This window comes from Rutilus rutilus, assembly GCF_951802725.1.
Source record: "Rutilus rutilus genome assembly, chromosome: 12".
Taxonomy (NCBI): Eukaryota; Metazoa; Chordata; class Actinopteri; order Cypriniformes; family Leuciscidae; genus Rutilus; species Rutilus rutilus.
Genome location: NC_140217.1, coordinates 23,442,687 through 23,462,960, shown reverse-complemented (window position 1 = coordinate 23,462,960; position 20,274 = coordinate 23,442,687). Strand labels below are relative to the sequence as shown.

The 20,274-nt window shown below is 37.1% G+C and overlaps 1 protein-coding gene across 25 annotated transcripts in view; it reads right to left on the bottom strand.

Moving 5' to 3' along the window:
• The window catches only part of kif1aa (kinesin family member 1Aa), a 65,691-nt gene that overhangs the window by 42,971 nt on the left and 2,446 nt on the right, over positions 1–20,274 (bottom strand). For all 25 annotated transcript variants that reach the window (XM_084426281.1, XM_084426292.1, XM_084426302.1 and 22 more), the window contains exons 2-8: positions 19,787–19,950; positions 4,849–4,922; positions 4,554–4,733; positions 4,157–4,225; positions 3,812–3,990; positions 1,656–1,767; positions 1,364–1,441 (exon numbers count right to left, since the gene is read on the bottom strand). In XM_084426281.1, coding sequence (XP_084282407.1) covers positions 1,364–1,441; positions 1,656–1,767; positions 3,812–3,990; positions 4,157–4,225; positions 4,554–4,733; positions 4,849–4,922; positions 19,787–19,892 — 798 coding nt within the window. In that variant the 5' untranslated portion in view covers positions 19,893–19,950. The remainder of the gene's footprint in view (positions 1–1,363; positions 1,442–1,655; positions 1,768–3,811; positions 3,991–4,156; positions 4,226–4,553; positions 4,734–4,848; positions 4,923–19,786; positions 19,951–20,274) is intronic.

The following is a 20,274-nucleotide window of genomic DNA, read 5'->3' as shown; positions in this document are numbered from 1 at the left end:
GTTTTGAAATTGGACATTGTGTTACCATAGAAACGGTACTCTAAATTATTTTATCAGGCTCCTCCCCTTTTGGGCATCATTATATTTAATAATTTATGATCAAAATATTTTCTAATCTTGACAAAACACATATTGTCAGAAAGGTCTGAGTCTCAAGGTTCCATATTTTGTGACAGAAGTGTTATTTGGACAGAAATTTATTAATTTGTTGTGGTAGAATGCATACAGTAAAATTCAATGGAATTCAATGACACCCGGTGGCTATTTTTGGTAATACGCCTAAACAAAATCTCATGGGAACTTCATTTTTTGTGATATCAACTTCAAATTTGGAACACAACTTGGTTAGATATATGGCTTTGATTTTATAGTAATTTTTTTGTAAAACATATTTTGTAAAATATATATTTTATATAAAATAAAAATATTAAATAAATTATATTTGATTTAATGTAAATTTAAACTTCCATAACTTTTTCATACTTTAATTTTTTGAAGTGCTTTCACTTCAGCAATAATCTGCTATTTTTTACCTTTAAAACAAGACCAAACTTATGTCTATACTCCAAAGCATTGTTGAATTACAACCATTTAAGCTTGAATAGTGCATTTTAATGTCCATTCTCAAAAAGGGGGGTGACAGCTAAGGGGTTAAGAAGAATTTTGTTTGATCGGACGGACGAGAGAGACACATTCCCGTTTACACCTGGTGTTTTAATCCGTCTCTTTTGTCCACTTTCGACCACTTCTGTCCTGATTTCTTTGAGGGGAGGGTCTATGTATAGGCTTTTTCAGATCTTTCGATCTAATGGACAAAGTAAGCAATTTACAAATGAGCGCGAAAGGAGACAACGGAAAACATACGGAGAGCTTCTGCTCTGACAACCATTACAAGTCAGCAATGGTGAGAGAACATTGAGCCTGGTACGTTTATCAAACAAAACTTGGGTCTTTAGTCGACAAAGTTGAAATCCCGTCTGGGTAGTGCCCTTTCTATTTATGTGTTAGTGCCCTTTCTATTTCTATTTATGTTTACGCATTAGGTCAGTAGGCGGAGTGCAGGCGGTCTTTTGTGGCTGTTCGAACGCATTCGACCACATGAACGTCTTCACTACGAAAGCAATCCGGTCGAATGCGTTTTCGACTACCTCTGGAAGTGGTCGAAAGTGGACAAGCTCAAAACGTTTTAGACCCCATTTACACCTGTATTTGGCGTCGTCCACTTGTGATCCAATCCACCAAAATGCATCTTAATACCAGGTGTAAACAGGGCCACAGAGATACTGAGGGAGTTAGAGAGCATGAAAGAACAATAGATAATGGGAAGTGAATTTGGACAGCTAAAAAAAAAAAAAAAACTCACCTTGAGCCGTGTGCCTTTGGCTCCAGTGGAGTCTGCTCTCTCACTGCCGGCTAAATCCACCAGACTGATTTTGCTGACCTAACAGAGAGGTTCAGAAGAGGTCAATAATGAACATGCTGGAGAAATGGACGAACCCATATCACCTTTCACATCATCCATAGAGAAAAAAAAAAGTGCGTGTGTGTGCATCCCTGATGTGCAAGGATGGGAAACAAGTGGCCGGGCCTCACGCTCTAAATTGAGCCGTGTATTATGATTGACAGGGTCTGTAACATGCAAGAGCAGCACGTACCTTTTCTGAAGTGTTATCTGTTTCCGAGTCATGCCGCTTCTGGGTGAAGATGATGTTAAAGACAGCGTGAGAACGGCTGCTGGTCTCATTCATGTTAGTGGCAGCTACTGTCCTGGATAACAGAATTTCACCATTCAGAAACTTCATTCAGTGCTCAGATTATAATTCATGTGAAGTATTACTGTGGATTTAGATTTCTCACAAGTCTACATATAATAATCTCAAAGCATTTGCACTAACTTCTGCCTTCAGGAATCATCTGGTCCTGAACTAAAATTTAATGATCATCAAAATGTTTCCCTGATGTATTCAGATCCATTCTCTAATGTACAATATCATTCAAAAGTTTGGGGTCAGTTAGATTAAAAAATTTTTTATATACTTTTATTCTGTAAAGATGCATTTAATTGATCAAACCTGACAGTAAAAACTGTTTTGAAACAGTCTTCTTTCTATTCATCAAATAATTCTGAAGAAATAGAAATCACAATTTCAAGAAATAATATTAAGTTGAACAAATATTTTCTACATTGATGATAACAATAAGAAATGTTCAGCATATTGCTTTCTGAAGTATGAGACACTGAAGACTGGAGTAATGACTGCTGCAAATTCAGCTTTGCCTTTACAGGAATTAATTACTTTTTAAAACATATTACAATAGAAAAGAGTTATTTTAAACTGTAAAAATATTTCACAATATTACAGTTTTTACTGTATTTTAGATCAAATAAATGTGGTCTTGGTGAGCATAAGGCATTTTTCTAAGACACCAAACTTTTGAAATGGTAGTGATATTCATCAGCTAAAATTCAATTTCCGATAGATCTTAGATGAAACAGTAACTTAAAATGTCGCGCTAAAAAAAAAAAAGGTGCTAACTTTAGACCTCATAATTATGTATTCCACTCAATTATCTCCTGTCTGTTGTGCCAAACCATCAACTTACATAACAGGCTAAATGTATCATGTAGGAGGAAGGTGTAATGTATTGGCAGGGATGTATCTCAACACCTTGAGATTAAAGAACTGTTAAATGACACTAAGCTGAGGAAACAGGAATGTATATTTATAATGCCTCCTGGAATTAAACGATCCATTTGTTTCCATGGCATTATGATGATAAGCATGAATAATAAGTAAATATTTGTTTTCCTCTCCATGTGGACCATGAAGACCTTGAAAAGCAAATGTGACCAGGACTGTACAATAAGTGAGACCACAGGTCTGTGCAGCAAAAACAATCACAGGTTATTTCTGGAATAGAATAGAATAGAATAGAATAGAATAGAATAGAATAGAATAGAATAGAATAGAATAGAATAGAATAGAATAGAATAGAATAGAATAGAATAGAATAAAAATGCTTTCACATTGTGTTAGAATTCCTGTAATTACAAGAGTCTGAGATTCTACTTTGAGCTGTTTATATACTCAGACCCCGGAATGATTTGTTACTATGGCAACACTCAAAATCCAAAATCCAAAATCCATGTGCGACTTTGTTTTAGATGACAGCATGATAATAAAATGAATACATTAATTCACTTCTATATACTCTTAGGAAATGCACCAGGTAACACTGGCTATAATGAAATGGCTTCTTAAATGAAAAATATGATATCAGGATCCTGGTTATCTTTCGTTGCTAATTTTGGTTTCATGACAATCAAATGAGAGCATTTGGAACTTTCATAAAATTCCAGAGTTTTTAATTATGTGCTCAATAAACACAATACTATTCAAGAGTTTTATGTTTTTGAAAGAAGTCTCTTTTTGTTTTCATTGGCTGTTTTGTTACTGTTTTCTATTTTAATATAATTTTACTATTTTAAAATGTAATTTATTCCTGTAATGGCAAATATGAATTTTCAGCAGCCATTACTCCAGTAATCAGTGCCACATGATTCTTCAGAAATTATAATATGCTGAGTGCTCAAGAAACATTTCTTATAATGTAAAAGTTAAAAACAGTTTTTGTGGAAACTGTGATAAAAAACTTTGTAACATTATTTTACTAGTTTTGTAATTACAGTAATACACACATGACATGAACACTCCATTAGAATAGAATAGAATAGAATAGAATAGAATAGAATAGAATAGAATAGAATAGAATAGAATAGAATAGAATAGAATAGAATAGAATAGAATACCTAGCCTTATTCCCTGAGTCCATCAGGTCTTGAATGTCATTATATGATGTGACAGCGAGTTTGGACAGATCTTCTACATATGGGCCCAGTAACGGGTGCTCTCGCACACGCAGATTTCCTTTGTTTTTGGGGTTTAGAAGATCTCGTACCCTCTCGCAATAAATCTCCATATAACTAACCTGGAAAGACAAAAATAAAAGCCTGTTTAAAAGCACAAACACCATATAAATGAGAATTGAAACAAAAATCACAAACAGAATTTACAATAAAAAGAGTGTTAATGAGATGCTACAAAGATTTGGAACCAAACAGAAGAATAGAAAACAGGGTTTGACCCAATCTTACCTCCACAGAATAGGACATGTTGTTATCAGTATTGTTGTCATTAAACTTGGTGAAAAGGTCCTCACACAGCTGACGGTTAGTATGAAGGAGAAAAGGGGAAAGAGACAGACATAATAAAGAGAGAATAGTTAGTGAATAATCCTTTTTTACTATGTGTACTGGTCAGCTTGGTGTTTGACTTGTCGTTTAATTCTGTTTGAACTGATCTCGTTCACACTGCCTCTGAATGCATTATCATTGTCCTGTTTATACAGCAGTGCCAGTGACGGAAAGACAATACTGTATGTGCTTTAGATACACAAAAAGGCCACTCAAGTAGCTAATAATTGTGCTGAAACTGATATTTGAAAACGATTAATCCTCTTCATATTTGCTTGTACATGCATCTTTTTTTTACCAGTGGAATGATCCCCAGTTGGTCCTTCTCCTGTTTGCCCATCATGGTATAGGATTTACCGGCACCGGTCTGGCCGTATGCAAAAATACAGACATTGTAGCCCTCAAAGGCATGAAGTAACATCTCCTCTCCAATGTCTCTGTACACCTGCTGCTGGGAGGCAAAGTTGATATCTTCTGGCTGTGGATAGATGAAGAAAAATATAAGTCTTTGATGTTTTGAAGACTGACTTTAAAAGCAAAATATCTCTCTTTTGTGCATTTCACTGCAAAGTTCTTAACTAGTTCTGGCTTACCGAGGTATGTGACCAGTAGGAGTAATCGAAATTGAAGCTTTTGTTTTCTTTGGGCGCTTTGGGGTTGATGATGGCTGAAAGACAAGGAAAAGATGGCAGAGAATAAGTAAGGTTAATAAAACATGCTAGAGATCCTGAGTGGACACCCAATACTCTGCTGTCAGCCACTAAATGGCCGCCACAGAGTGGCAGAAAGTGCTGATTCACTGTAGTTTAGTTTAAACGAGTCCACACGGATGTGCTCTTAAACCCTGCTTCTCCCACCAGCAGTAACTGAAAGTCATCACAGAGAGGCAAGAATCACAAATCACAAATTAGTAATTATGTTCATCTAAATATGGTAATGGGTGTAAATGAAAATGACGTCTATATGGGAAGACTTGAGTCATTTGAACTTGCATTATAAATGCTATGTAGGCGCATAAACCAAATACACTAACATTCAAAAGTTGGAGATTGGTAAGTATGTTTTTATGTTTTTGAATGAAGTCTCATACGCCACTTTGTAAAGAAACACTGCACACCTACAGACTGAACACGTAATACGCATGCGCATGACGACACCGTTTTCCCAAATTCACGTTTTTGTAGTTTACACGGAGACAATAACGGTATCGTTTTCCAAAATGTTTCAGAAACAGTTTGCATTTTCAGTAAATGAGCGGCCAAAACACATAAAAAGTTTTACGTTTTTAGTTGAAAACTATGCTTAGTATGCCTAATATGCTGTATACATTTAAATCTGTAATTCAAAACCTTACAATTATTTTGAACAATTTAAAACGTTAAAACGGTTATGATGTAAAATGTATGATTTTACATAATTTACATTTACTATTTCGCACAAAAGCTCACATGTTCTTGCCTCCATCGAAGCACAAGATGTTCATTGGAACGTCTTAAATCATGCTGGACAACATGATCATCACAAACTTCCGAAGCACAAGTGCCGCTAATAATGTCAGAAAATTATATGCAATTGAAAGTCCACCATATATGGACTGACCTGTGAAGAGTTTTTGTGTACAAGAATGAATGAGAGATCAAGAGCAAAAGATAAAGAGCTAGAAAGAATTACACCAAGTCTCTACAATCTAAGGTCAGTATTCAGACCTTACTGTGTTACCCAGCCATAAAAAAGCTTCCCGACTTCATATTTCATATAATCATTGAGTGAGATACAAGAAAAAACATGTTTAGTTTGCTGACCTTGATGGAGGTCTCAAGCATGAGACTCAACTCAGGCTCTAAATATTCCTCTGGACAACTCCATCAATAATAAATAATACATTCAAATGAATAAAATAAAGGAGAAGATGGGGTGGTGGACACATGCTGAAAGAACTGTCATAGGAATAAGGCAAGCGGCCTTTTAAATTTTTAAATACTGTGTTGTGATTGACAGGATTAAAGGAACTTTCCTTTAGAAGCCCAATTTGCCAACAGAGAGGTTTCTTTGCGCAATACTATAAGCACATGTAATAAACACAGATAAATGAATACTTTTCACTTGAGAAAACTAGTACTATCCCACTAAAAACGTGTTAAAGAATGCACAACCATATTACAAGAGAAGTGCATCGCCAAAAACACTGAGTGCATCATGGAGGAAACGTCATTTAAATGGACTCTGCTTGTCTAGCAACATAAAGGATAACTGTGCAATTTCAAACACTTCACATCACTGAATTCATGTATCTCAGAACATGATTAACGGAACGGTCCTGCTCTTGCGTCAGTCTTACTCACAGCCAACCCACACGTCATCACAGGCGCTACAGTCAGGAGTCTGACAGGCAGCATGAGCAGAACATACTGTTTCTGTTCTGAAATACATCTCAGCGGCCATATGGTGGGATGTGCAAGACCAAATACCAAAACCACATAAAAATAGCCATTTAAGTATTAAATATACTTAATCATCCATGAATCAAAAAGGCGCAATAACCATGAAAAGGACATTTCAAGTACACATATTTTCAGTACATGGTTGAGCAACCATTATTGGACTGAGAAATTGAATTTAGTCAGTGATGAGGAAAACTTTTCTGAACACACACATACACACACTTTCAGTGGTATTTTCCCATGTATAAAATTTCAATTCAATTCACATTTATTTGTATAGCGCTTTTCACAATACATATGGTTTACAGAAACTAACACAGTCAACAAAAAGGCAACAAGATAAATGTGATGAATTTAAGTTCCAATTACTTACTAACTGTTCTGACCTAAAAAAAGAAAAAGAAAAGGCTATTCAAGAATGACCTTCAGAGAGTCAATAGGTTGAAAAGGATTCTCTGCATTAAGCAAACTCTAATCTTGGTTCTCCAGGGACGCTGGAGACTCAACAAAAAGAACGCATTTGATTAGTTCATCATTGAAATATACATTTTATTTTCTGTACGACCTAGATAAGGACATTGTTTAAAGTGAACATAATGAAAGCTCACATCATGCCTCATTTATAAAATGTTGCGTAGAAACCATCCTCCATTTACGATCATTTGGCCTACGTGTGATTCAGAGCGTACGGTGTTGTGCCGAATTCCGACCCCCTGCCAAATTATTACCCCCCTAGTTGAAGTCAATACCTGATTGCCTAATCCTAACCCCGCCCCTAATAAATTCGGCACAACACCTGCAGTTCCCATGCCAAAGGAAAAGTGCGTACGTCTGCTTAGACCCCGACGTGGCGCTAAGTGCTTTTCCACGGCAAAGACCGGTTTATGAATTTGAATGCTGGCGTGGATTTTAGTTTTAGATTTTAAAGTTTAAATCTGTACATAAGCATGTTTTATAAATGAGGCCCCAAATTCCTACACTAGTAAAAAAATACTGTAGTTTTTTTTGTTTTTTTTATGTGTGGGACATCGCTGCAGCATCAACTGCAAATGTGACCTTATTAATGATCCCTTTAATTAGCTTTAAAGTTGTTAAATGATTAGTTCACCCAAAAATGACAATTGTCATTTACTCACCCTCATGACATTACAAATTAAACACATCCTCTGACACTTAACCAAATGTGCTGGCCATTTTATTCTATGCATTTACACTGAATGGAACAGTCATTGGGTGTTATGCATGGGTGTTATTGTAAACAAAATTCTAACTATTAAAATCATTTTTGTTAACTGAAACTGAGCTTCGAAAAGGACACAAAAACGCCACTAATGTATAAATACATAATAAACTTTGTCTTGCTGTAATGTGCTTTATTCCAAATTTTGAAAAGTTATTTCGAGAATGAACGGTTTCATCAAGCTCACAAAACCGGTCTGAATGATTCCTTCGTGAATTGACCTGATCCTGTCACGGTTCTGAGTAAGAGGACCCAGACGCGGAATGAGCGGGGGAGGTGATATTTATTAACAACAGAAGACATAACACAAGATTGGTGAAGCAAGAACAGTCCAAACAATAGGGCAGGGCAAACAACAGGAGCTCAAAATGCTTATAACGGCAACGATGGAGACAAGGCAGCGGCTCAAGGAACCAGAGGCTTGGTTAACCGCTGAAACCCCAGACTGGCTGCCAGGTCAGGATAGTCAGCGACCAGGAAGGACACATGAAGCAGGGCAGGGACCAACACGACACACACACACAGGACAAGACTTAACAAAACAAGACAAGACAACAAGAGATGACAAAAAAATTAAAACAAAAAATCTAGAAATAAATAACTGGAACGGCAAACAAAGGAAATCAAAACAAGACTGGAACCTTATAAATAAAAGGCAAGCAAAAAATAAAGACTTGAACTTCACTTGACTTGAACTTGAAGAAAAACTAGAATTATCAAAAGGAAATAAATACAGGACTGGCAGGAAAAGACTAAAGTAGCAGTGTCTAACAAGGCCAGTAGACTAACATGCACACAAGTACACACACAATTCACACAACGAACCAGCAAAGACGTGAGGGAAAGGAGCACAATAAATATGGAGCAGAGCGCATGAGGATCAGACGAACACAATCAGGCTAATGAGGACTAAACTGTGTTCCAAATCACTCCATATACCCTCATTCACTATTCCCTACATTTCTCCACTAATATAGTCCACTTGAAAGAGTAAATGAAAACGAGTGAGCGAACCACTGAGGCTGCGTTTGAGTCCAATTTTTTTAGGCCCTTCCCTCCGTCTCGTTCACTTGGATGTAGGCCTATGTCATTGCTTACGTTGCACGAGTGTTCACTACTGGCGGAATGTATTTAAATGGAACCCTTGATCACTTGGAATCTACTATGGAGCTGATTTATTATTTATATATATTTTCCCTTATACAATTGCTTACCACCATTCTATAGACCTGTATGTATGCTTGACCTGTTAAAAATGATATAAACAAATATTTAATATTAATATTTTAATATATTTATATTAAATATAAAATATAAAAAAAATACACAAATGAAAAATGAGAACAATACAAAAAACTATAACTGTGTAAAAAACGGTCAGCTTAAGGTAGCTACAATAAGTAAATGCAGTAAAATGTAAAAATGACTAAATTAAGCATCTGCTGTGACATCACAATCATGGTGTGTACATATTTAGTAGACTCGCTCCCTCTGTCAAAATCAAGGGGGCAAGGGTCTGTCCAAATAAACTTCCCTCGTCCGCTTGACGAAGTTGAATGCGCTTCAAAATGGCGGTGGGGATTCCCCCGAGGGACAGTGCTTAGGGAAGTTCACGTAAATGTGGAGTTAAACACAGCCTGAGTGCACCGGAAGGGCTGCCGCTTTTGCATACTTTGTGCTTGCCGTTTAATAATAATTTAAAACTTAGCAAACTGGTAGCTCCAGTATATGAAAAGATTTATCTTGAACTCTGTCATGGAAAGTAGCATGTATAAACCATTTAATAATCAATTAAAAAGGAATTTATCCCTGAATGATATAACGCTGTAGCCACATTGGACAAGCGGTTTCGAAAATGGATGGATGATTCAGTTCCGGTGTGGTGAACAAATGAGTCCTACTGAAGAGATGAGTCCGAGCTTAGGACCCAAGCAATCCGATTGGTTCAAAGCACGTTTTATGGGTAAATGCTTTAGTGCCTGGTTACAAATCATACAAAATCACTTTATTATAGAAGAAGTTTGTTATAACGAGTCATTAATGTATTTTAACTTATATGTTTCATATACTAGTATTTAACCGAAGCTATAGATTGTGAAATTAATTTTTACGTTTTTTTAAATAAATAAACAACATATTTGAGCTCCAAACAACTACATTCTCGACTGAGAAACTCTTAAAACTACATTTCGTGACACAATAACAGTCGTATTTTTAAATTTTGCGGTCTTTCTCCTCTGCTATTGACGCAACTTGAGATTTTAAATATTAGCTATAGAATATATACAATTTACATATACAATATACAATTTGAAGATCCGCGAGACAATCCACGAGAACAGATTTAGATCAGGCATACTACTGGCATTCTAATGGGGTCCTAAGCTCAGACTCATCTCTTCAATAGGACTCATTTGTTCACCACACCGGGCGCCATCTTCATTCGTTCGGCACGACCCTCACAGTGCATTATGGGTATTCTCTAGCCGTTGAATGTGTACACTCATTATTGCGGTGCATTATGGGATTTGAATGAGTGCGCTCGATAAAGTCCACTATGGTTTCGGACACCACTGCAAATGGCTGTCCCCTCAAATACTGCCCTATTTAAGGGTATAGGGTGTGATTTCGGACACAGCCAAGGATTAAACAAGTGGGCATGGTAACAGGAAACAAGGAGGCAGGACTAGAGGAGCACATGGCCAACACAAACAAAGAAACAAAGCCATGTGCTCAAGCACACAGAAGAAAGTCATATTTGGAAAGATATGAAGGGAGTAAATGGTAACAGAAAACAAATGTATTGATTTATCATTAAAACAAATGGAATAATTGCTTTAAAAAAATCAAGGTTTCAGAATACCATGTTAAGAAAAATGTGATTGAAGCAATTCATTTCAAAAGCCAATAGCCCAGCAATCTCACAAGAAAACACTTCTGGACCTCATAGTTGCAGCACCACAGTTTTAGATACAACATAAAACATATTTCTGACACTCTCTCTATCTCACACACACGCACACGCACGCACGCACGCACGCACGCACGCACACACAGCTGCCGAGTAACAGAAGGACATGTCATTGTATAATCCCTCCTGTAAAGCTCTGTTCTAGTTTTATATGATATCACTCAAGCAAAGCTAATGCCTGAAAACAAATCAATTCCTCTGTTAACTAAAACACCCATTGGACAACTGGGCTCCGACAATTAGCAAATCTAATTCATTTTAAAGAAATATTCTCTAAAAACAGGCTGAAATATCCTAATTATATGGTTTTTAATTTAAACTCTCATATAGCTCCATATCAAAACACATCTGAGCACGTGAATCTGAACATCACATACAACAAGCAACATCCTGAGGCCACGTTATTCAAAACAGGAAGCTCTATTCTAAAATGGCCGACCGCACTTAAGGAGTTGGATTGAAATAATTCATTCACTTGTGTCGGTAAAAGGGACAGACCCTTTTAACCAGTCTATACATCTGTGTCTGTCTGTCTCTAGGGCAGTGCAGTACCAGCTGTACATAAGAGTATATGAGTTATAATAATAGCACCACATAGCCCAGGGAACATCATGCGTCACCTTTATAGAAGCACTGCCATGTTAAATCTACTCGTGTTGTTAGGGTTCTGCCCTGATAGTCTGGTCAGTCTTGTCTCTGTTCAATGTTTCTTTGATTGTCTTGTGCCAGAGCACATGGCTTTGTCTTTGTTTGTGTAGCCATCCTTGTTTCACTAATTGTGCTCACCTGATCCTTGTGTGCTCTGATCCCTTTATATTGTGCTCCTTTCCCTCATGTCTTTGCTGGTTTGTTGCGTGTGTATGTACTATGTAGTGTGTGAGATTTTTGCTTGTCTACTAATCTTTTTAGACGGTGTTCCCTGCCAGTTCTAGTTTTTGCATTTTATTCTTTTGAGTTTGCTAAAGTCTAGTTCCAGTCTTTTGCACTAGTTTTCTCAAGTCTTATTTTTGGTTTCTATTTTGATTTTTTTTTTTTTCTGTTTGTAGTTCTAGTTATTTTATTCCTAGTATTTTCCTTTTTGTTTATTTGTCTATCTGCAGTTAAATTAGCTTTTCTCTAGTTGCTGTGCTGAGTCAGTTTATTTTATTCATTTATTTTTGTTCTCTCTTGTTGTGTTCGTTCCTGTCCTCCATCCTGATCCACCCTGGCTGCTGCTCCCTAGACCAGGCAGTAAAATGGATACAGCTTCAGTTGCAGCTCAAAGTTTCTAAATTGGTATTTTATTTTATGGATTGCATGGTTGCAGTTTTTAGTCAAAAAATAACAGAAAACAGATAAGAATGTGTAACCATACTGTAAGCTCGCGTTAAATCGGCCCAAAGTCCGGCGTCCAACCAGCGCGGAAGGTCTTAACGTGTTACTGTCCTTTTCTCGAGGCAAAGTATTTTTTTATTAAATGCAATACATTAATATGTATTTACTCGTTATTTCATCTGACTCCATAAATGAAAAGTTTTAATAATATCTGTGCCTCACTTAAAGTGAGCGAATTTTTGACTATTCCTTTTTACCATTAAATGAACAATGTCTAAATCAGTTAGAATAATCACATGTAACAATTTAATATTTCAGATATCAGAGATCAATTCCACAATCAATTCAAATATCTAGAACATGGTTATACATTGGTTACACCAAATAGTCTTACCCAGCTTGTATCTGAGAGAGAGAGAGAGAGAGAGAGAGAGAGAGAGAGAGAGACCACCTATTTAATCCACATCCAGTCAAAAAGAGACCAGAGAGAGCCTGAACACCTTCCTTTATCCTGTTTGACCAGGTGACATGGGGGATGGGGGAGACCACCCTCAAATGGTTTCTATCCAACAGAAGAGGGGGTTGCCTTATCTGGCCGTATCTCTGAACCAGTTTTCTCTAAACTTCTCTAAACCTTATTTCCTTTTATTTTATCTATCTGGATATGAGATATCTGTACCACTCACTTTGAGACATTTCAAATGACACCAAAAACATAACAGTCAATGATAAACATTCACATTCAACCATGTTCTTGTGTGAGTTCTTCGTTGTTTCTGAGAGGAAGTGAGGTTGTATGGGGAGGTTGAATGTTAATTAGCCAGCAGGGCCCTTTTGTCTCAGACCAGGCCTCAACCAGTATTTTCAGTCTTACAATACCTTTTGTAATATAGGCTATGTTTTTTTTTTTTATATTGCAAAAGAGTTTAACAGACATTAAGTTGAATAAAAGGCTCTTGGTTAAGAGTAGTCACAATGTTAACGCTGATATGTAAATGTAGTAATAGGAGGCAAGCAGGTCACATTTTGGAAACTGTGATGGGTTTGGAGTTCTATCAATCAAACCTAGTTAGTCCTAATATTGCAAACCTTGAGATGACACTGCTTGAATTATTTATAGCAGTCATGGTGTCTGGTTTCATGCTCCTGATCCGTTGTATTCCAGCATGAAGAATGTTGTTAAAACACTGTGGCGAGCAGGACGAAGTGGCGTGATTAATAATGAGCGACACCTGCGCGACGCAGTGGTCTCATATCTCTCACGGAGGAGCGGAAGCATGAAGGAGGAGCGACGACAGTGAAGAGCGAGAGAGGCCAGGCCTGGATTTGTGTTGTGGTTTATGTGACCGCAGTCGTCCGTGAGGGACTGCTGTCTTTACTTTCCTTTTGTGTTTATTTTATTATTTAAGTCTTTAAATGTTCGCCGTTTCCCGCCTCCTCCTTCCCATAACAACGAACTGCGTTACAAACCCTTTTAATATATAAATGGGTAAATTGTCAATAATGGTCTTGTGCTGTCAATATCAGACCTCTTTCCTCTTCTCTCATCATCTCTCCATTGCTCTGCTTTCAATAATGACAATGATTCATGTCCACCATTTCAGTAGTTGTTACATGAGTCATGGCTGAAGCGGTAAATGCACAAACCTAATAAGGAGGGTTTTTTTTTAATCGCTTTTATTACCCAGAAGAGGACGTGGCGACCGCTGACGTTTGTGTGTGTGCAGTGAGATGGAGATTTTGGGTTCAAGTTTCAATGTGTGTGTATACCACCAGTGTATACACTTATTATTTAAAGGTCAAACAAAAGTTCACTGTGACTAGTGACCTTATAATAAAAAACCTTTTCCAGTATAGCTGACTATATCATTTTCCACTACAGTGAGTTAGATATGTGATTTTTCATTATAGCCAGATGACTACACTCCATTTTACCATTAATAGCCAGGTGATCATGCAGACTAAAACAATGTGATCAGACTAATCTTAATGAAAACTATTCAGGAAGGTGAAAACTACTTCAACAAGATGATACTTTTCACTTTGTGAAAGTATGGTCTGGTATCTACCACAATGTTGTTTAAGCCGAGTTCAAACTGTACACTTTTCAGGGATCTTAAAATATTTCTCTTTTTGTGAAAAAAAGAAGAAGATATTTCTTGATCAATTAGTGTGACGTGTACACTTTTCTTTTTTCTTTTAGTTTTGTGTTGTTTTGTGCTGCTGTGTTGTTTCGTGTTGTGTTGTTTCGTGCTGCTGTTGTGTTGTTTCATGCTGTGTTTTGTGTTGTTGTTTCGTGCTGTGTTGTGTCGTTTCGTGCTGTTGAGTTGTTTCATGCTGTGTTTTGTGTTGTTGTTTCGTGCTGTTGAGTTGTTTCGTGCTGTGTTGTTTTGTGTTATTTCGTTTCGTGCTGTGTTGTTTTGTGCTGTGCTGTGTTGTTGTTTTGTGCTGTGTTGTTTCGTGCTGTGTTGTTGTGTTGTTTCGTGCTGCTGTGTTGTGTTGTTGTTTTGTGCTGTGTTGTTTCGTGCTGTTGTGCTGTGTTGTTGTTTTGTGCTGTGTTGTTTTGTGCTGTGTTGTTGTTTTGTGTGCTGTGTTGTTGTTTCGTGCTGTGTTGTTGTGTTGTTTCGTGCTCCTGTGTTGTGTTGTGTTGTTTTGTGCTGCTGTGTTGTGTTGTTTCGTGCTGCTGTGTTGTGTTGTTTTGTGCTGTGTTGTTTCGCGGTGCTGTGTTGTTTTGTGCTGTTGTTGTGTTGTTTCGTGCTGCTGTGTTGTGTTGTTGTTTTGTGCTGTGTTGTTGTGTTGTTTCGTGCTGTGTTGTGTTGTGTTGTTTCGTGTTGTGTTGTGTTGTTTTGTGCTGTTGTTTCGTGCTGCTGTTGTTTCGTGCTGTTGTGCTGTGTTGTTGTTTTGTGCTGTGTTGTTGTTTTGTGCTGTGTTGTTGTGTTGTTTCGTGCTGCTGTGTTGTGTTGTTTTGTGCTGCTGTGTTGTGTTGTTTCGTGCTGCTGTGTTGTTTCGTGCTGCTGTGTTGTGTTGTTTTGTGCTGTGTTGTTTCGTGCTGCTGTGTTGTGTTGTTTTGTGCTGTGTTGTTTCGCGGTGCTGTGTTGTTTTGTGCTGTTGTTGTGTTGTTTCGTGCTGCTGTGTTGTGTTGTTGTTTTGTGCTGTGTTGTTGTGTTGTTTCGTGCTGCTGTGTTGTGTTATGTTGTTGTTTTGTGCTGTGTTGTTTTGTGCTGTGTTGTTTTGTGCTGTGTTGTTTTGTGCTGTGTTGTTGTTTTGCGCTGTGTTGTTTCGTGCTGTGTTGTTGTTTCGTGCTGTGTTGTTTCGCGGTGCTGTGTTGTTTCGTGCTGTTGTTGTGCTGTTTCATGCTGCAGTGCTGTTGTTGTTTTGTGCTGTGTTGTTGTTTTGCGCTGTACTGTTGTTGTTTTGTGCTGTGTTGTTGTTTTGCGCTGTACTGTTGTTGTGTTGTTGTGTTGTTTCGTGCTGCTGTGTTGTTGTGTTGTTTCGTGCTGCTGTGTCGTGTCGTTTCGTGCTGTCGTGTCGTTTCGTGCTGTGTTCGGCACAACTCCTATGTGCCGTCAACTAAATGGAACCAATGCCTTCCCTGCAATGTGTATTGTACAGTCTGAAATAAAAGATCATTGATGTCACACAGTGTTCCATGGCTTTTACCCAAGATCTCACTGGGATTATATCGCAATAAAACAACCGTAAAGGACCATAAATATAAAACAGATTAATCAATTAAAGACTGAAGACCCCATTGCCAAGCACACCATTCTCAATCAATATAAGGGAAGGCAATTCTGTGAGTGATGTGATCAGGGCAGCATCATTTAGTGCTTTGATCAACATGGCAGTCAAATTCTCTCAGCTAAAGTCCATTTCAGGATTTCATCAAATAGATAGCCTAATTCACTATCTTTTATAAATGGACTTCTACCACATGTATAATTACCACAGTATCACTGAGAACATCACACAGAATTTACAGCTGAAACAAATGAAAGCCTGTGTCAGTGAAGACTTTTTGCTGTTAGAAACCATTAGGCTGAATCTTACATTAGTTGTCTCGCAGGGAACAGCGCTAAAATCTTCAGTGGTTCAGTAATGAGACAATTTCCTACGGAAAGGAAACCCCTTTATAAGAACTTAAAGGCCTGTGTGAGCGGCCCAGTGGTGCCTCAGTGTTAGCAGGGTGGCTTAAACCAGTCAGAGCTGTCAATCATTCAGCTCTCCACCATTCTACAGCTTTGTGGGAACTCGGCTATTGACCCATCTCAAGCTGGCAGCGGTGACAAAGCAGCCGGCATGTAGCACAAAAGACACTCTCTGGGCTCAGACTCCCACTAACAACCAGTTATTTACACCCTCAGAATGAGACTGGGACTGGCCTCTCTCCAAATTACTGCTGACTAGAAAGGCTCTTTCATGACATCATCGACCCTCTTACCGTACACAGAGTCTACCTTTCAAAGGAGAAAAGCGCCGCAATCTACAAAACTATTCACACGTGTGTTTGCATGTGTGTTGATGCATATTTTTTTAGATTCTGTGATTCGAGTAAGGTGCCTTTAACCTACAGAATCCACATGCACAACAAAAACAGGGTCAAACATGTTAAGCAATTGATTGTTTCTAACATTAGATTTTGAATAGATCTCTTCCATTACGCCACTCCGCTGGGCCTTTGTGTTTAAGGTGCCTGACGATTGTGTTGAAGGTTTTGAAAGGATGCTTTTGAGTGGACTCTGAATAGACACAGGCAAACCACACAGGATGTCTGTGCAGGTAATCCAGCATTTTATGCTGTGTCAATACTGGCTGAGATTCGGAATGTCATTATTAGAAAAACACCATAGAAAAAACAACTTGAAGCAGATACTATAGATTAAATCCTCACTTTTCTAAGGGTGGAAATGCACATAACATCCTCTGGCAAACTGGAATGTACTCATTAAATAGTAAAAAAGTTATCAAGATCCTAAGATTTCTTATGTAATCAAAGCTGGCTTAATTAGGCACTACCAGCTGTGCATTTGAATTCACCTCAAATGTTCAAATTAGCAATGCATCAAGAAGATATGCTAATGTATTCAAGAACGTCAGAATTCATTTGTAAATGGTGAGAGTGATGCTGAATATTTTTTTTTGACAGAGTGATAAGTGCACTTAATGTCCTCAATGGCTAATAGACTAGCCTGGACTCATTATTATTCATAGATTTTCATGGATATTTATGAACATATTTATATGTTCGGATATGCGCTAAAACTCACAATATTGGCATACTGACAATATGGATAAAATGATTGTCACTATATATATATATATACAGTATATATATTCAAAAAATATCTCTATACTCTAAAAAATATCTATATAATAGTATATTGTAACTAAAATTATTGTCACTCATATATAGATTTTTTTTTATATTGTCTATATATATTGTCACTCATATATAGATATTTTTTCCATTACTGCTTGAATTGATGGCAGATGTGATTTTGAAAATATTGTCAGAGCAGCGTAGTTCATCTCTAAATATTAGAAATATGACAAGGTTGACAAACACAATCCATTTACAATGACAGTAAGTGTTTCTGCTGTTTTCAAGGTTCACAGTCTACTCTGTGCCCATTAAAACAAAATAACTGGAGCCTGGTGTATTAGGCTTTTATCCTCACTGTTATCAATGTCATATTTACATTATGCCCCACTAGCTCAGCTCGGCAAAAAACCGTACAACAACAAAAATAACATCTGCAACAAGGCTTACAGATTTGCCAGACCCTTCGTAAAACCCTTGACCTGAGCTGTACAACAATACTGTGGTGTAATATTACATCCTCTATAATGAGGATCCTTTTGTACAGATATGTGCACAGTGTTTTTACAAATAGTCAAATGGTATAACAAATGGCCTATGGCTTTTTACTGCAATTCTTTTTGACTCAATATCTGATCATTTCATCAAGAACTACCTCAGGTGAAGAGACGATGGTGGACACATTGTTTTTTCTCAAGCAACACAAGGTGGAAGGGAGGAAGCTAAATTAGGCCAGACTCTAAATATTTCACAAGCTCTCATTCATTATTGACCGACGGCTTCGCCCAGCTGGCAGATTAGAAATCAAATCTCTCTCCAGTCAGCGATTAGTTCCCTCAATTCTCCAAGCACATTCACACTTACAACCAAGAAATTCTTGTGTATGATGACATTGCTGTAAAACCGTATAGGCAATAGGCTACCCCGATCCCAATTTAAAATAATATTTGAACATAATACATTTAACCCTTCTATAACATTCTACAGCACACTATAAAGTACAAAGACAAAACAAGGTAACACTTTAGAATACTGTTCCGTCATTAATTAATTACAACACAGGAACAAATGAGTAACGCAATATTAACATTCTAGTAACTACTGTTAACTAACAAGAAACTCTGATTAACGAATTAGTAAGTAATAGCGCTCAATTGAATGTGGTAGTAGTTCAATATTAACTAATCAATAACTAGGCTACTCTTTTTGTTTTCATACCTCCCAGAGAACTACTATATACCGGTTCTTGATTAATGTGAATAATACACATTAATTCCTTCTTTGGTAATACTTGAGTCATTACTAGTAAGTTACCATGATCTTCACTTCAGAATTAAGCATTACTCACTACATTAATTATGAACCTGTATATAGAGGTTCTTAATAGTAGTCCTCTGGGAGGTATGAAAAAAATAGCAGTAATTGGTTAGCTAATAGTGAACTACCACATTTGACTATAGCACTACTTACTAATTCGTTAATCAGAGTTTCTTGTTAGTTATTAGTAGTTAGAATGTTAAAATTACGTTACTCTTTTTTTCAAGTATATTATTCATTAATGATGGGACAGTATTCTAAGTTTTTTCCCAAAATAATAATAATAATATATATTACTTTAGGCCAGTAATAAATTAAAACTGCAAAATGTTAAATAAATGTGAAAATTAGCACTAACCTAATAAACTTTCTTCTACACCATTTAAGTTGTCTTGATTATGTGTTATTTTACTATTCAATGACCCAAAGAATAATGCCTTCTCATTAGTCACTTTGAAAATGACCACTCTACCAGCTAAACAAGTGAAAATAGCAAACCAAAATTGATCACTGATAATTACAGCTGTAGTGGTCATTGGTAATACTGCTTGTCAGTTGAGATAGGTTCATCGCAAAATCCCTTTATTCTTTTCCTAGGTTTTAATAACTCTCATTTTCTGTGGCCACATTAGATTAACGGCCGACTATGAAAATCATGTCGGATCAGATTTACTAGAGAGTTTATTCGCCCCCTGTTCAGTGATCAGTTAGCTACTGTCCCACATCATCTCAAAATGGCTGCCCTTATGAAATCCTGCAGATGAGGTCAAACACACAGATAAACACAACGCACGCAAGCGAAAACAATATTTAGACACACAATAAAAGTGATGATCTATAAACTTGAGTCTTTTGAGTATTCTTAGCGATTTAACTGCTGGATGTTCGTCATGGAAGCACTGGGGCTCAGATGCAGTTGGGTACTTACTGGTTGTGTTTCCTGACATCTGGATGATGCACTTGGAATCTTTACCGATTTCACGAGAGTTGAAGGGCCGAACTCTCACCGCCACCTTCACCGAGGCCCCAGCCATGGTGCCTCTGTGTGTGTGCTGAGAGCACTCCTTTAAAAGCCCAGGTCAGTGCTCACACCTGCCAACAGAAGAATAGAGCGTTGATGGAACACTGATGTCAACAAACAGAAAACTGGAAGATCTATAGCTATTATATCTAATCATAGAATTATTATGTGTTATGTGTATGTGTAATATATACTGTATATATATGTGTGTGTGTGTGTAATATATATTAACAGTGTATTAACTAATGTTAACAGATACACTTTTTATATTAGTAAACGTTGAGATTAACATTAATCAATTCTGCAGATATATATATATCCGACCCAACAGAGGATAAGCAGAATGGAATTGTATATAGGCCTACTATATTTCTATTAATATTATTATTAAATAT